This window comes from Narcine bancroftii, chromosome 5, assembly GCF_036971445.1.
Source record: "Narcine bancroftii isolate sNarBan1 chromosome 5, sNarBan1.hap1, whole genome shotgun sequence".
NCBI classification, from domain to species: domain Eukaryota; kingdom Metazoa; phylum Chordata; class Chondrichthyes; order Torpediniformes; family Narcinidae; genus Narcine; species Narcine bancroftii.
Genome location: NC_091473.1, coordinates 167,209,799 through 167,228,873, shown reverse-complemented (window position 1 = coordinate 167,228,873; position 19,075 = coordinate 167,209,799). Strand labels below are relative to the sequence as shown.

Here is a 19,075-nt window from a genome sequence, read left to right as displayed (position 1 = left end):
CGGCATTTTGAAAGGGCCTATTGATAAGTGCTCTGCATTTCAAGAGCTCCATTATCAATCCAGTGCATTTTCTTGAAGAAATGTCTTAAAATAGGTTCTTCTACTTTCTTCGGAAAGACAGTGCAAGTTTCTGCTAGCTCTCTGAAGATTCTCATCAGTGCCCTTTTGACTATTTCTTTCTCTGAACCAATCATCTTTCACATATCCATAATCTCTCCCTGATTTTCCTGCTGCCCACCTACAGTGTACAGTGAGGGCACTTTACAATCAGGAGAAAACAGGAATCAGACTTTATTGATATGAACATGTCATGAAATTCATTGTTTTGTGCCACATTTACATTTCAAAATAAATAAAATAGTGCAAGATAAAGGAAAAGACAAAGTGAGACAGTGCCTTTGATTCATTGTCCAGCCAGGAATCTGATGGCAGAGGGGAAGAAGCTGTCCTTGTATCGCTGAGTGCTCATCTTTAGGCTCCTGAACCTTTTTTTCAAGATGGTATCAGAGTGAAGAGGGCATGGCCTGGGTGGTGGGGGTCGTTGAGCATAGACGCTGCTTTCTTAACCCACCACCTCTAGTAGATGTCCTCAATTCCCATGATCACAGGCCGAGTTAACAACCCTCTAGAGTTTTTCCTGTCCTGAGCATTGGCACCTCCATACCAGTCAGTCACACAACTAGACAGAATGCTCTCCACGGTACACCTGCAGAAGTTTTTGGGAGTCTTTGGTGACATACCGAATCTGGATGAATCCTACATGGTTGGAGGGTAGATGTCCAAACTGCACACAGACAGCACCTCTGATCAGAAATGTACCTGGGCTGCTGGTGCTATGTACTAGCAACACTAAACATGCACTACAGTGCCATTCCAAGTTCAAGAAACTTAGCAAATGAAATTTTTCTATTTGGACAAACACTAAGTTAAACTTTTCACAAAGTTTCTGATCTAGGGCATTTTCATTATTAAACTAGATGCTCAGTTTTGGTTCACATATATAATAAATGTTAATAGTTGGACCACAGGATGCTGCAGTATTTCAAGTCAAGTCACCTTTATTTATCATTCATACTATGCTCACACAGTAAAGATGAGAGTGTTTCTCCAGGACCATTGAGCATATTTACATAAATATAGGTTAGAATAAAAGTTCAACACATTTAAAATATTAAGACTTGCACATTAACAGTCCATGGTACCCTATCCCCAAATGATCTGGGAGTTCTGGAGTCCGATGAGAAAAAGCTCTTGCCCAATCTGGATGTAAGGGCCCAAATACTGAAATATCTCTTACCAGATGCACTTACAGACTGTAATTCCAGCGACCTGGGTTTAATGCTGATTGCAAATAATCCTGTTTAGTTATATATATTTGTTCAGATCAAGGTTGTCCAAGATTACAATAAGATCCTGATGAACTGGGAAAGTGGGTCAAGGAATGACAGATGGAATTTTACTTGGACAGTTGTGAGGTTTTGCACTTTGGCAGGTTAAAACATGGTAGGACTTTCAAAGTGAATGGTGTGGCCCTGGGAAGTGTTGTAGAACGAAGTGACTTGGAGGTACAGGTACAGTTCCACGAAAGTGGCAACACACGGGCAGCATTTGGCATGCTTGCCTTCATTGGTGAGGGCATTAAATACAATAGCAGGGAGGTCATGGTGCAACTGTACAAGATGTTGGTGGGACTGCTCTTGAAGAATGGAGTGCAGTTTTGATTATCCAGCCATGGGAAAGATATTACAGTAAAATCCCCGGAATCCGGCACTATGGGAATTGCGGATGCTGGACATAACGAATTTACCAGTTGACTGAGACACACTCTTAAATGCCTAACTAATACACCAGCATTGAAAGAGTAAACAGTTTAAAAGACAGTGCAAAATATAAAGTAAATTGAAAATAAAATCAGTATTGTAGTCCTTAATTGATTAAAGTGCACTTTCATCAAGTAATTCCCGTAACTTACAAAATTTAAATTCGAACATGTCGCTGGCACTGTAACAACGTTGCTCTAACCACTGCGCCAACCGTGCTGCCATCATAATTACCCCCCCCACTTCAATTTACAAATAAAGGTTTACTAATATATTTAATACTAATAAAGATGAAAACTGTTACCAGGTAGGGATAGGGAGACACTTTGGGAGTGGTATCGGGCGGTTCTCCATCCTGGATGCCACCATTCTATTCAAACACAACTTTATTGAAACTATTCAACAGCTGTTGCGGGTAGGGCATGACTGGGGCGCTCCTCTGGCTGAGCATTTCCTCCCATCTTCACCAAGGGGTTGTGTGTTGCTTCAGAGAACATTTACTTTATTTATTTAAATTTTTATTTATTTTGATTTGCTCTGTTTTTCTGGATACAGTACTGGGGATACAGTACTGGGGATTTTACTGTATTAAGCAAGAAAGGGTGCAGAAAAGATTCATGAGAATGTTGTCAGAACTGATAGGTCTTGAATTGGAATGGAAAGACTGGATAGAAAGGACAAAGGGTAGGGCTAACAGATCTTAAAATCATGAGTGGCTTGGTTAAGGTAAATAGTCAAAAGCTTGTTACCCAGAGTCGGGGAATCTAAAACTAGAGGTCATCAATTTCACAAAAAGAAGCAAGAGATTTAAAAAGCACCTGAGGAACACCTTTCTCATACAGACGGAGGTGGGTACATGGAAGAGTTGTCAGAGGAAGTGATAGCATCAGGAACAATTGTTATGTTCAAAAGACAAGGATGTAAATATTTAGAGGGATTTAGTCCAAACGCAAAAAAAAAGGGACGAGTTTGGCCGGTATAGACAAGGGCCTGTATCTATGCAGTAAACTCCTCGACTCTGAGTCAGAGTTGGAAATGAAGATGCAGAATTACTGCTGGGAACCAAACACATTGGCTTTGATTTTCATTTGTCTACTTGACTGAGAAGGAAATAAACAAATAAACAACCTGGCAATTTGAAGACAGAGGGATAGAGCTGGGTACTGGCACTATACACGTGGAAAGTGATGCCAAACCAAAACTCATTCCTGTGACATTTTACATGCCAAATCGTCCCCATTTCTCTGCTGTTCTGCTCTTCTACATAAAGTGGATTCATCTCTTGTAAATGACAATAAATTGATTGAGAAAAATATTTGCATTGCATAGTCAAATCATTTTTAGACACAAAAATGCTTCCACATTAAACACTCAACGTTGAATTCATTTCTTTCTCACTTAGTCTAGAACCTAAAGTCTTAGAGCAATAACTGTCAAAATAACATAGTCTAAATACTCTAAAGGTGAAGGCCATCGCACTTCTATCTCTAAGCTGTTCTTCATAGAACTTTGGTGTTGAATCTTAGTGGCCTTTCCGACATCTGACCCAACCCTTCTTACAAAACAAGTGCTTACGTAATTTGGACCAATGGACAGCATGGTTTAATCGATCAATTTATTTGGAATGACAAAACTTTTCAGATTAGTTTAACTTTACCCAGAATGCAAGACTGCAAATCTGACACATTACTCAAGAAAGGAGGGAGAGAGAAAGGTAAAAGTTACAGCCAAGTTAACGTAATGTCTACTTCCAGAAAAAAATGGTAACAAACACTTAGAAAACCATAACTAGGCAAAGTCAATATTGGGTAAATTTGTTTGGATTTTTTGAGGGTGGCATAGTTAGCAAAATGTTTAGCGCAAAGCTATTACAGCACCAATGACACGGGTGCTGTCTGCAAAGAATTTGTATGTCTCTCTGTGACCACGTGGGTTTCCTCCAGGAGATCCAGTTTCCTCCCACACTCCTAAAATGTACAGGGTTTGTAGGTTGATTGGTGTATTTGGGTGGCATGGGCTCATGGGCTGTATCTCTTTTAAAAAAAATAGTTTTTAAAAAATCTATAACAAGCAGAGTGTTTACAAGAAAACAATTGCTTGTGGTATATTTGGGATTCCAAAAGACACTAGATGAAGTGCCAGGCAGTGAAGTATATAATAAGCAGGGATGTCCAACTGAACAGAGCAAATCACACTTTGAGGGCAACATAGTCATTGCGTTTATTTTCTTAAGGAAGGATAGATTTGCCTTGGAGGAAGTTCAGAGAAGGTTAATAAGATTAATAACTGGAATGAAAGAATTATTTAATGAGAGAGGATATTGGCCTTGAAGTCCTGGAGTTGAGAGGAGTCTGTAGGGACATGACAGGGTAGATGCTGAAAGGTTGTTTTCACTTGTCTGAGAATCTGGAGTCAGTCTCAGATTGATGGGCCAACCATTTAAGAGTGAGATGAGTCAATGTCTTTTCCCCCAAGGTAAGAGAGTCTAAAACTCAAGGGCAAGGGAACAATGTGATGGGGCAAAAAATAATAATTAAAAATTGAGGTGCAATTTTTTCCACACAGAGGGTGATGCATATATGGAATGAATTTCCAGAGGTGGATATAATTATGACTTTGAGGCGACAATTGAACTGTTAAGTGGATGGGACAGGGTTAGAGAGATGTGGGCCAAGTGCAGACAAATGGGATCAACTTGGTTGGCATGGAGGAGTTAGGCCAAAGATCTATTTCCATGTTGGTTAGTTCTACAACACTGTGACTGATTCTAAGCGATTACAGGTACACAATCCTTTATCTGGACATCTAAAATCCGGAAAGCTCCAAAAACTGGCAAGTGGGCAGAGAGTCAGGCAGGCGAGAGACCGGCAGCAGGTGTCGGGTGGATGAGGGGGTGGGGAGACCGGCAGCATGAGTCGGGCAGGCGAGGGGGGGGGAGACCGGCAGCGCGAGTTGGGCGGGCGAGTGGGGGAGATAGGCAGCATGAGTCGGACGGGTGAGAGGGGAGGGGGAGACGGCAGCGCAACTGGAAAGGGGTAGGGGTGGACACAGCAGCACAATTCGGGTGCGCTTAAATCTGGCTTTCCAAAATCTGGAGAAATCTGAAATTCGGATCACACTGTCCCCCAAGGGTTCCGGATATAAAGGATTTTGTACCTGTAGTGGATTAGGCAGAAGAAGACATAACTATCAATGGCTCCCATTTCATGACCTTAAATATCTTTACACATTTCTACAAGCATTAATAAATCCTTACACGTTGCATTCCAAAAATATAGACTGTTATAGAGGTGCATGTATAGTCATCCTCCAAAAAGCAACATAAATTTGTTAGCATAGAGCGGCTATTACAGTGCCAGCGACGCAGATTCTAATCTGGCACTGTCTGTAAGGATTTTGTATGTACTCCCCATTTCTGCATGGGTTTCCTCTGGGTGCCTCAGTTTCCTCTCACCCCCACCACCCAAAAATCTCACGGGGCTTTGTCGATAAATGAGACAACAGGCTCGTGGGCTGGAAGGGCCAATTACCATGCTGCACGTGTAAGAAAAAATTTAATTAAAAATTTTAATGAACTCAATTGTCATAATGAAGCTCTATGTGATTTGACTCCAAAAGGGAGAAGAGATAGTTACACCCACATGAGACCTAAGAAACTTTTAATACTCACATATAATCATCTATAGTGTCAGTGGAAGGTGGGCAGGAAGTAGGTCTACCAAAAGACCCCCAAAAAATCCCCTTACTTTGATGATCTGCTGTTTTAAAGCTAAGGAAACAAATCACCCACATATGTAGGAAACCCCCATCACATTCACATTATCACTCAAAGTAAATTTGCCCCGTTTTGATCTTAGCGTTCCAAGACTGCAACAACATTAAATCCATGACTGTTGAGGAAGGGCTGGAATAAATTACCAATTCAAGAGCTATTAGCACAATATTGTTTTCAGAAAATAATGCCTCAACTATATAAAAAAAATTAAAATTCTCATCTGTGATATCTCTGAAAATCTATACATTGCATTTGTAATGTAAAGGTCATATTGCTGCAGTAGTCACGGCTCAAATTTCCATGAGACAAAGACATGGAGACCAGATCAGTGCAGGTGCTCCCCTACTTGCAATGGTTCCTGCACTTGCGATATGCAGTACGTAACTCTCTTGTGATGTCGGGTGATGGCTGCATCGTGCGAGAGTATTGTCCAGCATACTCTCTCTTGTTAATGGTTTTTTTTCAGTGTGGAATAAAGGTCTTCAAAATTTAATTATAAAAAATGGTAGGTGCGGTATTCTTCATGAACTTACGATGGGTTTGCCAGAACGTACCCCCATCATAAGCTGAGGAGCACCTGTAATCACATTAAACAGGGTGCCTCAACTGAGCTGCTACTTACTGTGCGTGGAATCTCCACATATAGTACTTAAGAAGTCAAATGTGTGCAGAACTGACTCTGTATTGATAGTGTATCCAGTGATAATCAGCCTTTGATTTCCGTGAAACTAATACATGGAATAAAAGATTTTTGGGTCAGAGATATAAAGTTGATTTCAGTCCATGCTAATGTCTCTTCTTTCTGCTAACTATTACCAATAGTCAGCAAAAACTAGGTCTTAAATTCATAAAAGTGTCTGCAATACAACAAGATTTAGCAGTACGGTTATTATGACCAATAAGTGAATAGTTATGAATTGTTTCAGTGGCCCGACAGAAAAGATATGTTTTGCAGTTAAGGCTAAGCTCAACAGGACCTCTTTCAGATCTTTCCCATGTGGCAGTCTAATTTTCACACTCATCATTGCTTTACATTAATATTGGGACTAGTTTATGGGAAATAATTGGATAAAGAAAATTAAATTATACAGTGACAATCATTAAAAGCAATGTTATAATTTTATTGCTGCATAAAAGTAACTTGAGGAGTAAGTTCAGGAAATTTTTGATCTAAAATACAGGTACCAAGAGGATTAAGTTAGGTAAAATACAAAAATAACTGGTCGCTCTTGTTGCACGACTAGCTTGATCCTGTTCATTGCCCTACAGGCATTATATTAAATTGGTGCTCCCTGACAATTTCTACAAATCCTGTGTGCAGCTTTTCTTTTTTTAAGTTTTAACGATAGCACGCAGTAGAAGGCCCTTCCAGCCCATGAAACCCGTGCTGCTCAATTACACCCAATTTACCCTCCACCCCATACTTTTCGGAGGGCCAGAGCACTTGGAGAAAATCCGCACTGGTCATGTGGAGAATGTATAAACTCCTCATAGAGTGTGCTGGATTTGAACCCGGATCACTGGCGCTGTAATAGTGTTGGTGCCCAATGCCCACTAGAAATTGGATGGTATGGCATCTCAAGCTCTTGGCTTGCTCTACTGTGGTGATACAACCACCAGCCTACTGCAGGGGGCGATCTCTGTTCCTGCAGGAAGACCACCTAAGGGTTGACTCCACCTGGCTGGCTGTCAATCAGCCGACCCGAATATAGACCTGAGCTGGCCCCTCCTGAGCCAGTCACATGAACTGGTGTTCAGACTTTTACTGGAATAAAGCCTGTTGTATGGTCTTTTGAGTTTTGTGCTTGCTTGTCGTTACCTCAGAGCACCACATCTACTTAAAGGTAGTCTGTAACAAATGCACTATGGCTTCCTTTAAGTAATATAAGCATTTTCCCTTGTGTTCTTTCCAAGCCTACCCTCATCAGGCCAGTCTTGTGAGGAAACATTTATTAGATATATTGGAACTGACTCTAGAAATTCTATGGGCTCGGCCATATCACTTTCTTAAAACAAGTATGGAAAATGTCCATAAATGATTTCAGATTTATTGTCAGAGAACAAACATTAGGGGGCCAAGGTCGGGGTAAAAGGGTGGCACAGTTGGCGTAGCAGTTAACGCAACAACTTTACAGCGCCAGCGATCGGGACCGGGCTTCGAATCCCGAGCTGTCTGCAGGGGGTTTGCACCTTCTCCCTGTCTCTGTGTGGGCTTTCCCCAGGGACTCCAGTTTAATCCCATTGTTCAAAATGTACCGGAGGTGTAGAGTAATTGTGTGTAAATTGGGCAGCATGGACTTGTGGGCTGAAATGACCTGTATGTCTAAATTTAAAGTTTAAAATGTTTAAATTCAAATGTAAAATTTAAATATGCACAACATCACATACAACCCTGAGATCCTTTTTCCTGTGGGCAAGGCAGAATTACCACTTATTCAAAATGCAAAGATTGTACACAATGTACACATGTAAACAAATAAACATCAAGAGACTAACTATGCAATAAAGAGAGAAAAAATTAAAGGGCAAAAGTAAGAGACTTAAAGGAGTCCTTGACTGAGAGTCTGATGGTAGCAGCTGTTCCTGAACCTGGTGGGGTGACTCTCACGTAGTGTGCAAGTATGCATAGTATCAGACCAGTGGCCAGAATAAATAACCCAGAAACCAAGCAATTACCTCATGATGGGGGAGGCCACTTCATGCAAGTTAACGCCATGTGGGCTTCAGACAAGCCAACCCTTGGATGGTGTCATTGCAAAATGACAGCTGAAGCTTTAAATCAGTATGGGCACAAGGTTCTTTCTGCTCTGCAACCCCTTCAGCAAGTTAATGCTTTATGCAGCCTCTTTGGCAGTCTCAGTCCACATCATGGACACCATGCACTTCTATTGCAAATTAAGACCAAGAATAACATGCCCAATTTTACTCACAATGTCTCAGGACACTGGATATCTCCACATCACCCACATCTCCAGAAAGATTCCTCAATGCAATGAGTTTTTAAACTTGGTTCAATTGAAAGGTAAAATATTATTGGCAGGTTCAAGTGTGAAACACTTTGATTGTTCACAATAAAAGTTAGTTGAAGGGCATCGCTGAGGATGAATATTAGCTATATACAGGATGAAACTGGATTCACAACAGACTGAGAGGTCATATTAATGCTCACGGATAACCGTGACGTGCAAATTCCCCCGCACAGTCCAGAGCATACATAGCATGAACACTCACAACAAACTTTCACGAGAGCCAAGCATTTATGAAAGATAGCAAGTTGTTAGCACCTGCTGCAAGGGAGCACATCAAACTTCTCCTCAGCCATGGCTGTGTCTTCGACTTCACCCAGCAGCAAACTATTCCGATCTAATCTCACCATCAATGCAAGCTGGCAAACTAAAAACAGTGGCCTTGGAATGAGATTTGGATGCTAAAGGTGAAAAAAAAAATTGTGTAGAGTAACTTACGACACAAGCTCACACCTTCATTTTCCACTGCTGGGGAGAGGAAGTCATAGAAGGAAAATTCAGAGACATTATCATTAAGAAAGGAGACAAATTCAGTTGCAGGAACAACGGATTTCCCTTCTCTCTGCACTGGGAAAACATCATAACGAGGGTCCTTCTCTTCTGCCTCCTCAGTGGCTGAAGAATTCATCCGTAAACTCTGAGAGAATTCTATTTACCTAGAGATACAGTGGATGGGTAAAAGCACAGAAATGGTGGAGGAACTCAGCAGGTCTTGCAGCACCCAGAAGAGGTAAAGGTATATAACCGACATATGGGGCCTGAGCCCTTCTACAAGTGCAAGATCAACACTAATTTTTTTCATCTCCAAGAAATCCAGGTAGCAACATGTCTGATCTCAGACAAGACTAAGTGTCCTTCTCAATTTGATTGCCCCGAGAAATTTGTCTCCAACCTAAGACTGCTACACGCAAGGTGATTTTAGCCAGCTTAACTCTACATGAAGTTAAGGTAAGACAGCTCATTGCCAATCTTAGTCCAGACGGGTGTCAGAGAGCGCTGTGGTTTTACTCCAACACTCTTCAATCTTGTTTGCTGCAATGCAAAATCCTTTCTCCAAAAGGCTTCCCGCTAGAGTATAGCTAATCTGCAAGACAAATAGGGAACTGCTAAATCATGCTATCTCTATGCCAAAGTAAAAGTTACTTCAATGACAGTCAGTCAGTAGCAATACACTGAGAGGCCACATTCAATCACTGTCAATTGCTCCAGCTGAACTGCTCCGAAGACTTTATCGTTAATGTCCATCAATCTAAAGGATCCTCTACCTACCTGCCCCATAACCAACTAGCTCTCCATCCAACAGCAATCCGCTGGACGATGTGTTCACTTTCCACATCTTGGATGCCATTGCTAGGGTGATGACATTGAAGATGAAATTCATCATTGCCTTTAGCCGTCGGAATAAAAGTGAATTTGAGGATCCAGTCCTTAAATTTTTCGTTAACCTCGTGGTCCCACTGGGTAGCAATACTTCCAACTCCAGACAATTCTGAAAAGTAGACTGCCCGACTACAAGTATGTCGTAGGACCAGTGAATCGTCACAATCCTTCAAGTTTAATGAAAGGATAGGCCAGCCAATGTTAACGTCCAGAGGAAAATATTCTTGAATGTTAAGCTCCGAGATAAAGTGTAATGAATGAAATGCTGGCTATGCCTGCCCAAATGTATTTTTTAAATTTTATTTTATTTACAGCACTGTAGAAGCTGATCCCGGCCATTTAAAAGTGCCATGCTTCCCAATTCCACCCAAATTAACCCATGACGGATGGTGGGAGAAAACCAGAGCACCCAGAGAAAACCCACGCAGACACGAGGAGAACATACAAACAAGGCACTGGATTCAAACCTGGGTCGCTGGAGCGCGAAGCTAATCGTGCCATGTAAAAAAAATCTCTGCTGAGAGTGTGTGTGGCAGCCTGACAAAGAGAGCAGAAGTGCATCATCCCATCATATACTCTGTATATCTGCTGCTTCTCTTGGTAAAGAGTCTGCAATCCTCACTGGGGTCTCAGGATCCACAGAGGGATCCTTAAATCCCCAAGGGGATTGGCTTAGAACAGATATCCTGTTTATTGTGTTCCATCCAAATCTATCGTTGATCCAAAGTTCCCAGTTGCAAAGTTACTTTTTATAGTTTGGAAATTATGCCACAAAGTACAGACCTAGTTTTCCATTTATGACATGCTCACCCGTTTGTTACTGTGGTTCTAGGGACTGAAGAATCCAGAAGGCAAAGTTGTGTGAATAATGCTTATATTTTGGTAACCCAATTTGTTTTCCTTTTTTTCTTGACTTTTCTGTTTACATTTCTATCTTTTTTTCTTCTTTTTGCTTTTGCTTTTTCTTTCTTGGGAATGATTAATTGGTGAGGAGGGGGCTGGTGGGGTTCATTGGGGTATAACATGTAGCATGTAAAACCTATTGTCACTTTCTGTATTTGGATATTATTTTTCATAACGCTCATTGATTCGCTCATACGAGATCCCATTCGCGCATGTGCAGCCAATTCATCTGTTTGACTTGCAGCACGGGCACCGTTTTGAGTGCCAACAAAAGTTCAAAAAAAGTCTGTAAATCATGTTTAAGATGATGCGGCCAACATATGGGGGCTGAGCGTGAACCCCAGGGAGGCTCTCCCTCGAAGGAGATGAGCAAAAAGCAATCCAGGGCAGCCGGTGGGAGGTTCCCGGGCCCTGAGGTGGGGTCAGTGCACAATAAAGGAAGGTTCTCAAGCTCACGAAGCTCCTACAGCGCAATCAAAGCACTGAAGAACCAGCGGGCCTGCCGGGGAGCAGGCAACTCACTGAGAAGCAGCAACACTTGACCTACCTCCATTGGGGGTTGCGTCAGGGCAAGCCAATCTACCTCCGTTATGGGTGGGATCAGGGTAGGACTCAAGTCTGGCTGCACTGACCTAGCTTCGCTGAAGTTCGGGTCCGATGTGATACAGAATGTTGCCGCAGGACAATGAGGGCATGTCTCCTCAGTTCTAGCGGCAGTGAAGAGGAGGTGTCTTTACTTAGTAAGACAAGTCCTGGTTGCTCTACGATCCGCTCATCGGGCATAGTTAATCCACCCGCTCGACGGACGAGGTTGATCACCAGCTGCACAAAAAGTCTGAGAAAAGGCAATGTAAGTGTCTCTGATCCACGGGCACCCGGTCGATTGGGGTCTGCTACAAAAGCCTGCTGGAGAGCAGAGCCTATGACCAATGAGGAGATCTTGTTAAGACTGGACAAGTTGGAAGGCCTGATATCAGCAATCATGAGTAAACCACGAATGCCTCCTGAGCAGGGGGAGGAATCTTATTTCCAATATGAATGGGACGAGGGAGAGCCTGAGGGGCCGGAAGTGGAAATTGAGTCCTCTAACCCCCAATACACTTCTCCCATTGGTCAGGATGAGAGAAAGGTTCCATCAATCGCAGCAAAATTTGCAGTACCAAAGGGCATTAGGCAACCCCTTGATGAAGAAATTGCGGGGTCAATATCATATCTGGTATCGAATGTCTTCGAAGAGACGCTGCTAGAGGACTCGATTAAAAAATACCCCTGCCCTGCCAATTGCCCTTAGGTGGATGTACTAAAAGTAAACCCCACCATATGGGACAATTTGAACGTCCTCACGAGAGCCAAGGACATGAAGCTGCAAAGATTACTGGCCTCTCTGGTTAAAGGTATCACTGTGTTTCCAGTCACTAAATTTCTCTTTGGTGATGATCTGAGTAAACAGGTGAAGGGCCTGAATGAGCAGCAGAAGGCAGCAGCTGGAGTGGTTAGAGGCTCAAGAGTACAGGCAAGAGCAACTGCTACGTTTCATCCCATCGCAGGTACGTGGGGAACTTTAAGAGAGGATATCCCTCTCAGGCAGCACCACCATGCAGGCATATTTTAGGACAACACCCTCTGTGGAGACAGCAGCAGCAGAATTTTCCTGCCCAAAGCTCTTCGCAGAGTTTGAGCCAAATTGCACAGCCATGCCGGCCAAGCACGCCGAGAAAATATGCACCACCTATAGACAACTGAGTGCATTTTCTAATTATGATGATAAGATTGTGGGCGGTCGATTAACAATGTTCTTTAGCCAATGGTGTAATTGTACTACTGATGCTAATGTACAGCATACAGTGTCTGGGTATCAAATCGAGTTTGACCCACAGAAATTCCCTTCATTTAGGAATAAGGGCTTATACAATTATATATGCAGCCCCCAGCTCATGGAAGCTACACATAAAGAGATTATGGCTTTAGAACGCAAAAACGTAATAGAACATTGCTGCCAGGAAGAAAATGAGTTCGTCTCAAACATATTCAAAAGACCTAAGAGAAGTGGGGGAGCGAGAGTGATCTTAAATTTATCTGACCTAAATGAGTAGGTCTTATACCAACATTTTAAAATGGACACGATTCACTCCGCTATGCCAATATTAAGTACTATTTAATGGCATCCGTCGATTTACAAGATGCTAATTATTCAGTATCCATACACCCACTCTCTAGAAAGTACCTGGTTTATTTGGAAGGGCAAATTGTGGCAATATAAGGCACTACCTAATGGACTTAGATCTGCACCCAGAATATTAACCAAATTTCTGAAACCGGTTTTCTCCCGGCTCAGAAAGGAGGGTCATTTGGTCATGGGTTACTTGGATGACACTATTGCGATTGGCAGGTCCATGGGCGAAACACAGAGAGCATTGAACGCCACTACGGCGCTGCTGCAGGAGCTGGGATTTATTATATAGCCATAAAAATTAGTCCTCAACCCAACCAGAGAAAATAAATTCCTCGGGTTCCTCTTAAATACAGAATCTATGAGAATAACCCTACCAGAAGATAAAAAGGTGGGAATTCTACAGGCTTATAGTGCTTTGAAACATGTCCCTCAATAACAAAAGTAGCAAAAGAATTGGGAAATTGGTGGCTGCGTACCCAGCCGTTCAGTACGGTCTGCTAAAATATAGATTCCCGGAAAGAGATAAAGTACAAGCCTTAAAGACCACCAGGGGTCATTTTGATAGACCTATGAGCTTGTCGCAAGAGGCTAGAGCAGAACTTGTGTGGTAGACAACAAATATATGTCAGGCTTATGCCATGATGGCGATTAGAAAATTTGATATGGAAATCCGATCAGATGCTAGTGGTGAAGGATGGGGCGCCACAGACTTCACTACCTCTGCCGGTGACTGATGAACTATTCAATATATTAGACTGGCATCAGCACCTAACATTAACGATTTATCCGGAACCCTTGCGGGACAGTGTGTTCAGATTTCGGAAAGCCCACCCGAATTGTGCTGCTGTATCCACTCCCACCCCCTTCCAGTCGCCCAGCCGTCTCTCCCAACCGCGGTCCCTCAGCCACCTCCCCAAACTGCCAGTCCCTTGGCCGCCTCCCCTGACCGCAGTCCCTCAGCTGATCGGCCGCCTCCCCCAACCACGGTCCCTCGACCGTCACCACCGACCGCAGTCCCTCAGCCACCCGGCAGTCTCCCTTAACCGCTGGTCCCTCGGCTGTCTCCCCAGACCGTGATCCCTCAGCTGCCCGGCTGTCTCTCCCAACCGCGGTCCCTCAGCCACCTCCCCAAACTGCCAGTCCCTTGGCCGCCTCCCCCGACCGCAGTCCCTCAGCTGCCCGGCTGCCTCCCCCAACCACGGTCCCTCGGCCGTCTCCCCCGACCGCAGTCCCTCAACCACCCGGCAGTCTCCCCTGGCCACCTCCCCTGTCCTTCCGGCAGTCTCCCCCGACTGCCCAGCAGTCTTCCCCGACCGCCAGTCCCTCGGCCGCCTCCCCTGACCGGCAGTCCCCACTTGCCGGATTTTGGAGCTTCCTGGATTTTAGGTGTCCGGATAAAGGATCGTGTACCCGTATAACCATATAACAGTTTACAGAGCAGAAGCAGGCCATATCGGCCCTTCGAGTCCGTGACAGTTCACTTGAACAACTCCACTAGTTCTCCCCTCCCACTCTCCACCCATAACCCTCCAACCCCCTCCTATCCATGTACACATCCAACCTTCTCTTAAATGACAGAAAGGACCCTTCCTCTGGAAGATCATTCCATTCTGCCACCACTCTTGGAGTGTTTGCCCCCTTACCCTTAACTTGTGCCCTCTTGTTCCAATCTCCCCTGCCCTCAGGGGAAAAAGTCTACTCATGTCTAGTCTATCTATTCCCTTCATAATTTTAAATACCTCTATCAAATCCCCTCTCAACCGTCTACGTTCCATTGAATAAAGTCCCCGTCTCCTTAATCTTTCTCCGTACTCCAGATGCTGTAAGCCAGGCAACATTCTTGTAAATCTTCTCTGCACCCTCTCCACCCTATCTATATCCTTCCTATAATTTGGAGACCAGACTGAACACAATACTCCAAACTTGGCCTCACCAATGCCTTAAACTTTCTAGAAATGTTGGCAGCTCAGTTGGCACTGAAGTCTCTCTTTGCAGAGCAAAGGGGTATACACATGTTGATGAGGTTAGACAACACCTCAGCAGTAGCGTACCTAAATAAAATGAGAGGTGTGAAGTCTCCATCATATAACTGGCTCGCAATACAGACATGGAGTTGGTGCATCAAAGGGAATATCTGAACTATCAGGCGGATTTGATGTCTAGAAAGTTCAATGATACAATGGAATGGATGTTGGGGGGAAAGAGTTTTAATCTGATAGTACAAAATTTTGGGTTGCCAGAAATCACTGTTTGCATCTCATTTAAATGCCCAAGTACCGAGATATGGATCCTGGTTGCCAGACCCCCAGGCAGAAGCCATAGACGCCTTTACCATTGATTGGGCAGAACTGAATTTCTATGCTTTCTCCCCCTTCTCATTAGTAGCTAAATGGCTGCACAAAGTTCAGGAGGACAGAGTCACTGGACTCCTGGTGGTGCCAAACTGGCCTTCCCAGTCCTGGTTCCCAATACTGAGTTAGATGGTGCTAGAACAGCCTTTACTGAAGAGAAGGAGCAAGGAACTGCAAGTTCAACCAGTATCTCTCCTTCCCCATCCTCTCACACATCTCGATCTCTTATGTTGCAGGATTGGCGTGAAAAGTTCAGCGTAAAAGGATTACAGCTGAAAATGGTGGACATTATTTGTGCTTCACAGAGAAATACATCGCTTTTTAACAAATAGCAACTGTTTTGTTTTAATGAGAGTTTAAATGTTAATTACGTTTCAGTTTCAGATGTTTTGCATTTCCTCACTGATTTGTTTTATGTTCATATAGCCAGTTATAGTGCTGTTAATACGGCCAAGAATGCTTTGGCGGCCTTCCTGACTCTACGAGACACTGAACACTCTGTCGGGCACCATCCCCTGATTTCAAGATTCATGAGGGGATGGTTTCACTTTGTGACGCGCTGTGGTAGCAGCAAGCAGACACAAAACACAGAAGACTGTACTACAGGCTTTATTCTGCTAAAAGTCTGTACACATCCATTTCAGCTGCGGTGGCTTCCAAGTGACTGGCTCAGGCCTATATTCGGGTGGGCTGATTGACAGCTGGCCAGGTGGAGTCAGCCCCTAGGTGGTCCTTCTCCAAGTACAGAAATAGCCCCCTGCAGGAGGCTAGTGGTGATATCACCACACACTTACGTCCGCCTATGCCACGTTATCACGCTGCCTGCGAGGTTAAAATTGTGTTGGATTTGTTGCAATATTTGTTGCCAGTGTACACTTTGGACGCGTGATTTATCACAGAAATTGCTCATGCTGTGGCCTTGATTTCAGCCCAAAGAATACAGACTATAACTTGTTTACACTTGGACGACATCATTTGGGAAAATGATGTTGAATTTCATGTTCATGACTTGTTGAAACATAATAAACCTGGAAGTGTGGGAACAAAGTTTAAATTGTACGCTTATCAAGAGGATGAAAGATTGTGTGGTACAGTATTGAATGTATTCGCGATATCAGAGGGGAAGAGAGATACTTGTTTGTATGTTTTAGGAAACTGCATCAGCGGGCATCCTCTCAGACCTTGGCCAGATGGCTAAAGAGGTCCTTGAGGTTGGGTGGAGTGGATACTACTCAGTTTGGGGCTCACTCAACCAGAGCGGCAGCTACATCTACTGCTAGTAGAGTGTAAGTTCCCATTTGGGATATCATCCGTCAGGCGGGATGGTCAAATGAAAGAACTTTTAACAGGTTTTACAATAAGCCTCTGAGAACAGAGGGGAAAAATTTCACTGCAGCAACTTTGCAGGCTGCCAATTGAATTGTGCCACATACAGGAGGTCTATTGATCTACCCTATGGTCAAAAAAGAGACCACTGAGCTTTGAAATCTCACATTAGCAAACCAACAAGCATTACAAAAAATAATGAAGCATTAAACATGAACTTACCTGTTTGAAATTTGATGATTATTATTTGAGTATTGGGAATGGTGAGATAATATTCCCTCCTCGCCCTCCCATAATTACTTCAAACATTGTTAAGGTAGTTCTAGTGTTGCATGTATGCCTCACAATAACATGCTCTTTTGACAGAATTATACCAGGGGCCGTCTTTTGCAAGATTCAAAGGTTGGCTGCACATGTGCAGATGGGATCTCATATTATCTCACCACTCCCATTACTCAAATAATAATCATCGAACCTATAAGTTCTCGTAAGACTCCATTAAATTTAAATAAAATATATATATTTTTAAATCCAGGTCCATATGTCTGCGTTGCGTTAAAGTGTTGCCTCCAGTACGCACCTTACGTTGTTCCTTCATCCATGGCAAAACATCAGATACAAGAATTGTAAAAATGAAAAGACAATTCAAATTTAAAAAAATGCAAAAACTACTAGTCGAGACAGTGGTCACATTCAAAAAGAGAACCAACCAATTCACTTTCAATAATTTTTGAAGATTAAATTCTCCACCATATTTTATTGGTAACAGAAGTCCATAATCAAACTAACATTTTTAAAACAGAATTAAATAAGTGACCTTGAACGAGCTTCCCAACAATGATCAACATACAGCAAACAGTATGCTCGCATGTTTTGTTTGATCCAATTAAAATCTCAAGGGATTGTATACTCTATATCAGAAAAGTATTGCTTACGCTTCCATCGAGGCTGCACAAGCTCAGTGAATCTTCATCTCGTTTTCTCTGCTTCCGCTTTTTCTACAACAAAAGAACAAATGAAATTAATCAAACATGTTAGATGATTCTTAAATGAAATAAATCGAGGTGCTGGAAGGAGAATCAAAGTTGATCTTTCAAGTTAATGAATTTTTTGGAATTTCTATGCTTCAGGCCACTTAAAAGTTTTCCACAGTTGATGACGTTCTTTTAAAGTTGGTACATGGAAACCTGCTGGAGCCAACGTTGTACTCAACAATGTGCCATAAACACAAATCGTCAGATATGAAGGACGACACATTTTTATCAAACAGCGGACAGAGAAGAAAGGCAGCATTCTCAACTTTCCAAAGTTCAGAGTTCGTATTTATTGTCAGAGAAGAAACATGACATCACATAAAACCCTGAGATTCTTTTTCCTGCAGGCTAGACAGAATATCTGGTTATCGGTAGTGTAAATTGTATTCAAGATTAAAGGTACACCTACAAATGAGAGAAATGCTAACAAAGAAAAAGAAAAGTCAACAAACTGACTGTACAAATACAGAAAAAAAAATTCAGTAATAAATAATGCACTAAGTAAGAGTCCTTAAATGAGTCTCTCATTGAGTTTGTTGTTGAGGAGTCTGTTGGGGGAGGTGGTGCGAGACTTGTGCCTCCTATACATCTTTCCTGGTGGCAACAGAGCGAGTCTGCTGGGTGGTGTGGATCCTTGATGACCACTGCTACTCTCTGACAGCAGTGTTCCCTGTAGATGTTCTGAATGGTGGGGAGGATTTTGGCTGCGATGTCCACTACCTTTTGCAGGGCTTTCCAACCCCATAACCAGGCCAAGATGCAGCCGGTCAGCACACTTTCCACTATATATCTGTGGAAGTTTGCCAAGATGTCCAATGTCATTCTGAACTTCTGCAAACTCCTGAGGAAGTAGGGGTACTAATGTGACTTTTTACAAAATGATATTAGTCTGTTGGTCCAGGAAAGATCCTCCAAGATAGCAACTTGCAGGAATTTAAATTTACTCACCCTCTTCACCCCTGATCCCCCAATGATCACTGGGCCATACACTTCTGGTTTTCTCTTCCTCAAATCATTAATCAGCTCCTTTGTTTTGGTGACATTGAGTAAGAGGTTGCTGTTAGTATTCTATTCAGCCCAATTTTTCAATCACTCTCCTGTTTTTGATATCATCCCTTTTTAATACAACCCATTACTGTTGTACCATCAGCAAATTTGTAGAAGATGTTATTGTCCTACTGTCCCACACAGTCATGGGTGTAAAGCAAGGGTCTCCAAAGTGATCATCATCGACCGCTGGGGATCAATGGGACTATCCAAGGGATCGATAAATGCCTGGGGGTCAAA

The 19,075-nt window shown here is 42.9% G+C and overlaps 1 protein-coding gene across 5 annotated transcripts in view; it reads right to left on the bottom strand.

Annotated features, from left to right (window-relative positions):
* Positions 1-19,075, bottom strand: part of arhgef3 (Rho guanine nucleotide exchange factor (GEF) 3) — a 298,141-nt gene that overhangs the window by 133,489 nt on the left and 145,577 nt on the right. For 4 of the 5 annotated variants that reach the window (XM_069939639.1, XM_069939640.1, XM_069939638.1 and 1 more), the window contains one exon: positions 17,690-17,752. In XM_069939639.1, the coding sequence (XP_069795740.1) occupies positions 17,690-17,752 (63 nt within the window). Of the gene's footprint in view, positions 1-17,689; positions 17,753-19,075 lie in introns of those variants that run through there. The other variant, XM_069939641.1, reaches the window with a different exon arrangement.